Here is a 12039-nt window from a genome sequence, read left to right as displayed (position 1 = left end):
AGGGAAAAAAAAGATCAGGGGGGTGGGATTTTTTTGAGGCTTGAGGCATACATATAAGCTGAGGGGAAAAAAATCACCAGATTGAAGGACTAAAGATTGTAGGAAAAAGAATGGACAATTGAGGAGTACCATCAGTGAGGCTGTGGAAATGTATGGGATTTGGGGCAGAAAGAAGTTTGAACAAGTGTGAGAGATACACCTTTTTATTCCTTGCAGACAGGAGGAAAGGCAGTTGGGATGGCTGTGAATATAGATAAATTTGTAGGTAAAAAGGTTGAAGATAAGAAGGGTCATGCTGATGGCCTCTGTTTCTCTCATTAAAAGAGGCAAGAGGGCCTCCCTGGTGGCGCAGTGGTTGAGAGTCCGCCTGCCGATGCAGGGGATACGGGTTCGTGCCCCGGTCTGGGAGGATCCCATATGCCGCGGAGCGGCTGGGCCCGTGAGCCATGGCTGCTGAGCCTGCGCATCCGGAGCCTGTGCTCCGCAACGGGAGAGGCCACAACAGTGAGAGGCCCGCGTACCACAAAAAAAAAAAAAAAAAAAAAGAGGCAAGATCATCTACTGAGTGTGATGAAGGCCACAAATAGACTTGGTGAAAGTGGCAAAGGTTGGAATACTTCCTGCGAAGAAGAAAAAAGAAGCAGTTGTCTAAGAATTGACTGCTTTTTGTTACCAGTTATTACAGTATCAGCAATACATTTATTTCTGTTTATTAATTTTTCTACTTTAGATCTGAAACAGCAAAGAATTGGAAATCACTGACAGAGTCAGAACGTTCCAGAGGATCCCTGGAGTCTATTGCTGAACATGTTGGTATGTAACTAGAAAAAATAATCACATAGTATCTACATAGACTAAAGATTATACAAGTGCCTACAAAATTCCACCTCTACAGCTTTTTGGTTAAAAAGTGAATTTCTTAAAGATAATAGATTATTTAATATTTTAAGTTACTTTTATATTTTAAAGTGATTTGTTGGTTATGCCTAAGTTATGTCAATCAGTCTTTATTGTCCCAATAACTGATGAAAACTGAGGCATAAAGACATTAATCCAAAATGGCTGTGAGTGTATCATCAGTATCTAAATTCTCCCTTAATCAGATTTTGTATCTGATTATATATATTTTCAGCCTATGCTGTTTCTCAGTGTAAGTAGTTACATACATTTTTTTTCAATTTAATCCAAAGAAAGATAAGAACTATTGAAAATAAAGTGTAATTCAATGAGGAAATAAAACTGAGACATGAAAAAGCCTACCTAGTAACAATGACAAAACAGATTTGAATTTAAAACTTTTAATTCTTGGTTTGTTAGTTCATCAAATCTTATTTTCTTCTTATTTTGCAGTTTTAGCTCGTAAAGTGCTATATTTGCAGAAACAATTGATTTTTTTTCCTTTTTTTTACATTCAAGAGGTTAGTTGAAGTCCCTGCATTTGTGCTTCCTTCATTGCTTTCGTTTTCGAAGAATATATGTAATATCCACCATACAATTCTGTTTTTGCATGATTTGAGGATTAACATTTCCATAAACTTTGATCCATTTTTCTTTACTTTGTAAGTTGACAACACTTAAAAAATTATACCAAACTTTAAATTTTCAGTCATTTTTTAAATGTTCTGTTTATTGTTGGTACAGTATATTCTCTTAAAGGAAAAACTTACCTTATACAGTAACCTGTAAAACAGGTCCTATTTATTGACCAGAGCTTCTTCTCACCAATATTTAGCTTTTATTTAAACTTTGGTTCCAGAAATTGAAATTTGTGATTAGATAATTTTGATGTGATCTTTTTTTCCCCTTTAAGATGCTGCATTGGCAGGTTCTGAGAGATCAGTGTCAGAAAGGTCTTTATCTGCATATGGAAAGAGAATGATTGAATTGGACAGTCGAACAGAAGAGCACTTTCAGACTTCTTCTCCAATTCTCAGATCATCAAGGAGAACCAGAGCAGAATCTGGAGATTCTCTAGAAAATGTCCCTTCATTACCTCTTCTCAAAGAATTAACTGCCTCTAATAGAATTCTTGATGTGTCAGATGGCAAGGTTGAAGAAGAATCTAGTCAAAAATCAGAAATACACAAAGTAGAATATGCAAAATTGGAGGAGAGTGCAATTGAAGATACCTATTCTAAACAATCTAGGAAGCCTGATGTCTTCCTGAAACTAGACCTGGAACAGGGAGATTCATCTGAAATTCTTTCAAGGAAAGATCTTTCTTTAGATTCCATAAATGTTCAGAAAGACTTAGTTAGGTTAGCCATTGAAAATCTTCATAAAAAAGAGTCAAAAGAGAGACAGTCAGATCAAGATATGGGTCATAGTGCAAACATCCAATCAGAAAAAGACACTCACATACAAAAGAATATAAAGGGCAGAGACTCATCTTGGTCAGAACATCTTTTGGCACATAAAGAGATATCATACTCTGAAGATTTTGAGGTATCTTCTTTCAAGAAAGACATTTCAGCTGAATTGTACAAAGATGACTTTGAGGTGACATCTTTGTTGTCACTCAGGAAAGACTCTCAGTCTTGCAGAGAGAAGTCGCAGGCAACAAGGATCTCTAGAAGTAGAGCCACTAGCTTTGGTAGTGATGATGAAATCAGTGAGTGCCTCAGTGAGAAAAGCCTTTCTATTCATAGTAATGTCCATTCTGAAAAGCTGTTAGAACTCAAGTCCCCCACTGAGCTTATGAAAAGTAAGGAGCGCAGTGATGTAGAGCATGAACAGATACTTACTGAATCCCCTTCCTTAGCTTCAGCTTCTCTTGCAGATGAGTTACTTGATTTCCACATCGGTGATAGGGTGTTGATTGGCAATGTTCAGCCAGGAACTCTTCGATTCAAAGGTGTGACTAGTTTTGCTAAAGGATTTTGGGCTGGAGTGGAGTTGGATAAACCTGAAGGAAATAACAGTGGAACATATGATGGCATTGTATACTTTGTGTGCAAAGAGAAGCATGGGATTTTTGCTCCTCCTCAAAAAATATCTCACATTTCAGAAAACTTTGATGACTATGTAGACATAAATGAAGATGAAGACTCTTATTCAGATGAACAATATCAATACTATAATCAAGAACAAAAAGATACAGAGGGTCCCAAGTTTGACAGAGAAAAGGAAGCAATTGAGTGTTTTTATAAGGAATCTCAACCTAGTATGCATGACACAGAAGCCTCAGTTGATAGAAGCCTTAAAATAGAAACAGACAATATACAGGACATTTCTGGAGTACTTGAAGCCCATATTCACCAGCAGAATTCAGTGGATTCACTGATTTCTTCAAAGGAAAACAAAGACCTTGTTTCTGGTGCCACAGAAAAGGTTTCCACTGCTGTAGAAGATGATACTTTAGATAATACCTTTTCTGAAGAATTAAGGGAGCAACAGCAGTTTACCGAAAAGGAAGAGAACCTATATCCCGAAGTTTCAGAAAAGCTTTCTACCCCACTTCTGGACCTTTTAGCAAGAGAAAAGAACCAATTGGAAGCCCAGCTGAGGTCATCACCAAGTGAGGAAAAAAAGTCAAAGGAACAACTAGAAACAGTCAGCTTACTGACAGACCGTTTACTAAAAGTCTTTGTGAAGGACACAGTCAATCAACTACAACAAATCAAAAAAGCTAGGAATGAGAAAATCCAGCTTAGCAATCAAGAGCTTCTTGTTGATGATCAAAAGAAAGTACCACCCCAAGGCCTATCCCAGAATCTTGAGGAACAGTCACCAAGTGTTCCAGGTTGCTTCTTAAGGTCTGAATTGGAAGATGAGAAAGAAGAGATTTCCTCACCAGATATGTGTCCTAGACCTGTAAGTATTTTGTCTAGAAAAAATGTCAATTAACCTTGCCTTTATAGTACATTTTAATTCTGTAGCTCCTGATAGGTTTTTTGGTGATGTGTTGTTTGTTAAATAAAGATTACTTCACTAGTTTGTAAAGGCCATGTAGCTGTTTTTCTGTCTGAAGTATAATTGTCCTCTATTATGTTATGAGTGGTCACTGTAGAGTTGTCACAAACACTGGCAGGTTTATGCTGGGTTGAAACCCCTGTATACTGTCCACAGATTAGATTCCCTTCTGGATTCACTGAATAAATTTATTCCGTGGAGATCTCCATTGGTTCTCAACCCAGTTCTTTTTTGGCTATGAAATTATTTGTTCACGTATCTACTCAGTCATAGTTGCCTTGCAGAAATTACCAGTTGTGATGTTGATTCTGGTAAAACTGAAATGTATCCATTATGACATATACTCAGACCATCAACTTATTTAGGTTGCCCATGGACAATTGAACAGCAGTAATGATTTTGAGTAACTTGAGCTAGATAATCACCAAAGGTGAGAATTTTATATCTCATTTCCATATCTCAGAAGCAGAACAGTTCTTCAGAAACAGAATAATGATGAAACAGAAAGGAAAAACTGATCAATAAACATTTTATTAAAATCAGTTGTAAGGCTTATGTGAGCAGAATTACAGGAAACAGGATAGTTTTTTCTTAAATTGTTCATTAGTAGCCACCATATTGTTTCTGTCTTGCTTATAGAGAAATAGTAAATATACAAATAATATATTTGCTTTGTCTTTAAAAAAAAAAACCCAAACTTGTTAAGTGATCTGAGGTTACTAAATGGTGCTCTGTTTGAATGGTTCCATTTCTGTAGGAGAGTCCAGTATTTGGTGCCAGTGGGCAGGAAGAGCTTGCTAAGAGACTTGCTGAACTTGAGATTAGCCGGGAGTTCCTGAGTGTGTTAGGAGATGATCAAGACTGGTTTGATGAAGACTTCGGTTTGAGCTCTTCTCACAAGATACAAAAGAATAAGGCAGAAGAAACAATTGTACCTCTAATGGCAGAACCTAAGGGAGCTCCACAAAAGCCATGTGAAACATTATTGGCAGTCCCACATACTGCAGAGGAAGTAGAAATTCTTGTACATAATGCAGCAGAAGAACTTTGGAACTGGAAAGAATTAGGTCATGATCTTCACAGCATCAGTATTCCTACAAAACTGCTTGGCTGTGCCAGTAAGGGTCTAGATATAGAAAGCACTAGTAAAAGGGTGTACAAACAGGTATGTAACATGGAAGGATAATTCTAATTTTTAAACTTCTCTCTGTTGTCTGAAAACCATTTTAATTTGTTTATTTTTCTCTATCAAGGCCGTTTTTGATTTAACAAAAGAGATTTTTGAGGAAATATTTGCCGAGGATCCCAACTTGAATCAACCTGTCTGGATGAAGCCATGTAGAATCAACTCTAGTTATTTCCGACGAGTGAAAAATCCAAATAACCTTGATGAAATCAAGGTAAACTGCAAACTGTAGAGTATCTCCTTTTTTGATTTGCTGTTCATTTGTACAGATCTGTAAATGTCATAAAAGCAAGTATTATTATTATTATCTTCTATATTATTCACCATTCTGTCCTCAAGGCCTGTCCCATAGTAGGTATTCAGTAAATATTTGTTGATTCGTTCAGTCCATGAGCAGTAGAGGGATGAGGGTGAGAGGGAATCCCAAATCCTCAATTTTTTGCAGAACAAATATATATATATATTATAATATTTAAGAAAAAAAATCAGATATTCAGGGAGATAAATTATTGCAATTCATATGAGTTTTAGGTGAGTTTTTAATGACTTAGAGATAGATATAATATTCTAAAAGTACATGAAAACATGTCATATATCAAACATGCCAACCCTAGACACGTAGATGCTAACTTTCCATCTTTGATTTTGGAGGTTTCAAATTGGTTATGTAGTTTTGAAATATGTGGGAGAGTAATGTGATATACAAAAAGTATTGCTTGTTGTCTAAGAAGCCCCTGAAAAGATTAAGTGCCCTGAAGCTACAAGGACTCTCAACAAACCAACTTTAAAATCACATTGGTGGAGAGAGGGGGAAGATGGTGGAAGAGTAAGACGCGGAGATCACCTTCCTCCCCACAGATACATCAGAAATACATCTACACGTGGAACAACTCCTACAGAACACCTACTGAACGCTGGCAGAAGACCTCAGACCTCCCAAAAGGCAAGAAACTCCCACGTACCTGGGTAGGGCAAAAGAAAAAAGAATAAACAGAGACAAAAGAGTAGGGATGGGACCTGCACCAGTGGGAGGGAGCTGTGAAGGAGGAAAGGTTTCCACACACTAGAAGCCCCTTCGTGGGCGGAGACTGCAGGTGGCGGAGGGGGGAAGCTTCGGAACCGCGGAGGAGAGTGCAGCCACAGGGATGCGGAGGACAAAGCGGAGAGATTCCCACACAGAGGATCAGTGCCAACCAGCACTAACCAGCCTGAGAGGCTTGTCTGCTCACCCACCGGGGCGGGCGGGGCTGGGAGCTGAGGCTTGGGCTTTGGTCAGAGCGCAGGGAGAGGACTGGCAGTGTGAACACAGCCTGAAGGGGTTAGTGCACCACGGCTAGCCAGGAGGGAGTCCGTGAAAAAGTCTGGACCTGCTGAAGAGGCAAGAGACTTTTTCTTCCCTCTTTGTTTCCTGATGCGCGAGGAGAGGGGATTAAGAGCGCTGCTTAAAGGAGCTCCAGAGATGGGCGTGAGCCGTGGCTAACAGCGCAGACCCCAGAGACGGGCATGAGACGCTAAGGCTGCTGCTGCTGCCACCAAGAAGCCTGTGTGCGAGCACAGGTCACTCTCCATACCTCCCTTCTGGGGAGCCTGTGCAGCCTGCCACTGCCAGGGCCCCGGGATCCAGGGACAACTTCCCCGGGAGAAGGCACAGCGTGCCTCAGGCTGGTGCAACATCACGTTGGCCTCTGCCGCCGCAGGCTCGCCCCGCACTCCATACCCCTCCCTCCCCCCGGGCTGAGTGAGCCAGAGCCCCCGAATCAGCGGCTCCTTTAACCCCGTCCTGTCTGAGCGAAGAACAGATGCCCTCCAGCGACCTACACGCAGAGGCGGGGCCAAATCCAAAGCTGAACCCCGGGAGCTGTGCGAACAAAGAAGAGAAAGGGAAATCTCTCCTAGCAGCCTCTGGAGCAGCGGATTAAATCTCCACAATCAACTTGATGTACCCTGCATCTGTGGAATACCTGAATAGACAACGAATCATCCCAAATTAAGGAGGTGGACTTTGAGAGCAAGATTTATTATTTTTTCCCCTTTTCCTCTTTTTGTGAGTGTGTGTGTATGCTTCTGTGTGAGATTTTGTCTGTATAGCTTTGCTTTCACCATTTGTCCTAGGCTTCTATCCGTCCTTTTTTTTTCCCCTTTAAAAAAATTTTTTTTTTCTTAATAATTATTTTTTTATTTTAATAACTTTATTTTACCTTACTTTATTTTCTTTTATCCTCCCTTCCTCCCTTTCTCCCTTTCTCTCCTTCTCTCCTTCTCTCTTTCTCTTTCTCTCTTTCTCCCTCTCTCACTCTCTCTCTCTTCTGTCTTTTTCTCTTTCTCTCTTTCTTCCTTTCTTTCTTTCCTTCCTTCCTTTCTTTCTTTCTTTTCTCTTTTTCTCCCTTTTATTCTGAGCCGTGTGGATGAAGCGCTCTTCGTGCTGCAGCCAGGAGTCAGTGCTGTGCCTCTGAGGTGGGAGAGCCAACTTCAGGACACTGGTCCACAAGAGACCTCCCAGCTCCACATAATATCAAATGGCGAAAATCTCCCAGAGATCTCCATCTCAACACCAACACCCAGCTTCACTCAATGACCAGCAAACTACAGTGCTGGACACCCTATGCCAAACAACTAGCAAGACAGGAACACAACCCCACCCATTAGCAGAGCAACTGCCTAAAATCATAATAAGGCCACAGACACCCCAAAGCACACCACCAGACGTGGACCTGCCCACCAGAAAGACAAGATCCAGCCTCATCCACCAGAACACAGGCACTAGTCCCCTCCACCAGGAAGCCTACACAACCCCCTGAACCAACCTTAGCCACTGGGGACAGACAACAAAAACAACGGGAACTATGAACCTGCAGCCTGCAAAAAGGAGACCCCAAACACAGTAAGATAAGCAAAATGAGAAGACAGAAAAACACACAGCAGATGAAGGAGCAAGATAAAAACCCATCAGACCTAACAAATGAAGAGGTAATAGGCAGTCTACCTGAAAAAGAATTCAGAATAATGATAGTAAAGATGATCCAAAATCTTGGAAATAGAATAGAGAAAATGCAAGAAACATTTAACAAGGACCTAGAAGAACTAAAGATGAAACAAGCAACGATGGAACAACACAATAAATGAAATTAAAAATACTCTAGATGGGCTCAATAGCAGAATAACTGAGGCAGAAGAACAGATAAGTGACCTGCAAGATAAAATAGTGGAAATAACTACTGCAGAGCAGAATAAAGAAAAAAGAATGAAAAGAACTGAGGACAGTCTCAGAGATCTCTGGGACAACATTAAACGCACCAACATTCGAATTATAGGGGTTCCAGAAGAAGAAGAGAAAAAGAAAGGGACTGAGAAAATATTTGAAGAGATTATAGTTGAAAACTTCCCTAATATGGGAAAGGAAATAGTTAATCAAGTCCAGGAGGCACAGAGAGTCCCATACAGGATAAATCCAAGGAGAAACACACCAAGACACATATTAATCAAACTGTCAAAAATTAAATACAAAGAAAACATATTAAAAGCAGCAAGGGAAAAACAACAAATAACACACAAGGGAATCCCCATAAGGTTAACAGCTGATCTTTCAGCAGAAACCCTGCAAGCCAGAAGGGACTGGCAGGACATATTTAAAGTGATGAAGGAGAAAAACCTACAACCAAGATTACCCAGCAAGGATCTCATTCAGATTTGATGGAGAAATTAAAACGTTTACAGACAAGCAAAAGCTGAGAGAGTTCAGCACCACGAAACCGGCTCTACAACAAATGCTAAAGGATCTTCTCTAGGCAAGAAACACAAGAGAAGGAAAAGGCCTATAATAAAAAACCCAAAACAATTAAGAAAATGGGAATAGGAACATACATATCGATAATTACCTTAAATGTAAATGGATTAAATGCTCCCACCAAAAGACACAGACTGGCTGAATGGATACAAAAACAAGACCCATATATATGCTGTCTACAAGAGACCCACTTCAGACCTAGGGACACATACAGACTGAAAGTGAGGGGATGGAAAAAGATATTCCATGCAAATGGAAACCAAAAGAAAGCTGGAGTAGCAATTCTCATATCAGACAAAATAGACTTTAAAATAAAGAGTATTACAGGAGACAAAGAAGGACACTAAATAATGATCAAGGGATCAATCCAAGAAAAGAATATAACAGTTGTAAATATTTATGCACCCAACATAGGAGCACCTCAATACATAAGGCAAATACTAACAGCCATAAAAGGGGAAATCCACAGTAACACATTCATAGTAGGGGACTTTAACACCCCACTTTCACCAATGGACAGATCATCCAAAATGAAAATAAATAAGGAAACACAAGCTTTAAATGATACATTAAACAAGATGGACTTACTTGATATTTATAGGACATTCCATCCAAAAACAACAGAATATACATTTTTCTCAAGTGCTCCTGGAACATTGTCCAGGATAGATCATATCTTGGGTCACAAATCAAGCCTTGGTAAATTTAAGAAAATTGAAATTGTATCAAGTATCTTTTCCAACCACAGTGCTATGAGACTAGATATCAATTACAGGAAAAGATCTGTAAAAAATACAAACACATGGAGGCTAAACAATACACTACTTAACAACGAAGTGATCACTGAAGAAATCAAAGAGGAAATCAAAAAATACCTAGAAACAAATGATAATGGAGACACGACGACCCAAAACCTATGGGATGCAGCAAAAGCAGTTCTAAGAGGGAAGTTTATAGCAATACAATCCCACCTTAACAGGAGGGCTTCCCTGGTGGCGCAGTGGTTGAGAGTCTGCCTGCTGATGCAGGGGACACGGGTTTGTGCCCCGATCCGGGAGGATCACACATGCTGCGGAGTGGCTGGGCCTGTGAGCCATGGCCGCTGAGCCTGCGTGTCTGGAGCCTGTGCTCCGCAACAGGAGAGGCCACAGCAGTGAGAGGCCTGTGTACCACAAAAAAAAAAAAAAAGGAACAGGAAACATCTCGAATAAACAACCTAACGTTGCACCTAAAGCAATTAGAGGAAGAAGAACAAAAAACCCCCAAATTTAGCAGAAGGAAAGAAATCATAAAGATCAGATCAGAAATAAATGAAAAAGAAATGAAGGAAATGATAGCAAAGATCAATAAAACTAAAAGCTGGTTCTTTGAGAAGATAAACAAAATTGATAAACCATTAGCCAGACCCATCAAGAAAAAAAGGGAGAAGACTCAAATCAATAGAATTAGAAATGAAAAAGGAGAAGTAACAACTGACACTGCAGAAATACAAAAGATCTTGAGAGATTACTACAGGCAACTCTATGCCAATAAAATGGACAACCTGGAAGAAATGGACAAATTCTTAGAAATGCACAACCTGCCAAGACTGAATCAGGAAGAAATAGAAAATACAAACAGACCCTTCACAAGCACTGAAACTGAAACTGTGATTAAAAATCTTCTAACAAACAAAAGCCCAGGACCAGATGGCTTCACAGGCGAATTCTATCAAACATTTAGAGCTAACACCTACCCTTCTCAAACTCTTCCAAAATATAACAGAGGGAGGAACACTCCCAAACCCATTCTATGAGGCCACCATCACCCTGATACCAAAACCAGACAAGGATGTCACAAAGAAAGAAAACTACAGGCCAATATCACTGATGAACATAGATGCAAAAATCCTCAACAAAATACTAGCAAACAGAATCCAACAGCACATTAAAAGGATCATACACTATGATCAAGTGGGGTTTATTCCAAGAACGCAAGGATTCTTCAATATACGCAAATCAATCAATGTGATACACCATATTAACAAATTGAAGGAAAAAAACCATATGGTCATCTCAGTAGATGCAGAGAAAGCTTTCGACAAAATTCAACACCGATTTATGATAAAAACCCTCCAGAAAGTAGGCATAGAGGGAACTTTCCTCAACATAATAAAGGCCATATATGACAAACCCACAGCCAACATCATCCTCAATGGTGAAAAACTGAAAGCATTTCCACTAAGATCAGGAACAAGACAAGGTTGCCCACTCTCACCTCTCTTATTCAACATAGTTTTGGAAGTTTTAGCCACAGCAATCAGAGAAGAAAAGGAAATAAAAGGAATCCAAATCGGAAAAGAAGTAAAGCTGTCACTGTTTGCAGATGACATGATACTATACATAGAGAATCCTAAAGATGCTACCAGAAAACTACTAGAGCTAATCAATGAATTTGGTAAAGTAGCAGGATACAAAATTAGTGCACAGAAATCTCTGGCATTCCTATAACTAATGATGAAAAATCTGAAAGTGAAATCAGGAAAACACTCCCATTTACCACTGCAACAAAAAGAATAAAATAGCTAGGAATAAACCTACCTAAGGAGACAAAAGACCTGTATGCAGAAAATTATAAGAAACTGATGAAAGAAATTAAGGATGATACAAATAGATGGAGAGATATACCATATTCTTGGATTGGAAGAATCAACATTGTGAAACTGACTCTACGACCCAAAGCAATCTACAGATTGAATGCAATCCCTATCAAACTACCACTGGCATTTTTCACAGAACTAGAACAAAAATTTCACAATTTGTATGGAAACACAAAAGACCCCGAATAGCCAAAACAATCTTGAGAACAAAAAACTGAGCTGAAGGAATCGGGCTCCCTGACTTCAGACTATACTACAAAGCTACAGTAATCAAGACAGTATGGTACTGGCACAAAAACAGAAATATAGATCAATGGAACAGGATAGAAAGCCCAGAGATAAATACAAGCACATATGGTCACTTTATCTTTGATAAAGGAGGCAAGAGTATACAATGGAGAAAAGACAGCCTCTTCAGTAAGTGGTGCTGGGAAAACGGGACAGGTACATGTAAAAGTATGAGATTAGATCACTCCCTAACACCATACACAAAAATAAGCTCAAAATGGATTAAAGACC

At 39.5% G+C, this 12039-nt stretch overlaps 1 protein-coding gene across 2 annotated transcripts in view; it reads left to right on the top strand.

The window, feature by feature from the left end:
- Positions 1-12039, top strand: part of CEP350 (centrosomal protein 350) — a gene marked incomplete at its 5' end in the record, with an annotated part of 126533 nt that overhangs the window by 102981 nt on the left and 11513 nt on the right. For both annotated transcript variants that reach the window (XM_079726989.1, XM_079726990.1), the window contains 4 exons: positions 731-813; positions 1811-3813; positions 4670-5077; positions 5166-5312. In XM_079726989.1, the coding sequence (XP_079583115.1) occupies positions 731-813; positions 1811-3813; positions 4670-5077; positions 5166-5312 (2641 nt within the window). The remainder of the gene's footprint in view (positions 1-730; positions 814-1810; positions 3814-4669; positions 5078-5165; positions 5313-12039) is intronic.

The sequence above is a fragment of the Hyperoodon ampullatus genome, assembly GCF_949752795.1.
Source record: "Hyperoodon ampullatus genome assembly, chromosome: 2".
Lineage (NCBI taxonomy): Eukaryota > Metazoa > Chordata > Mammalia > Artiodactyla > Ziphiidae > Hyperoodon > Hyperoodon ampullatus.
The sequence above is the reverse complement of the archived record's forward strand: the minus strand, read 5'-3'. Positions and strand labels throughout refer to the sequence as shown.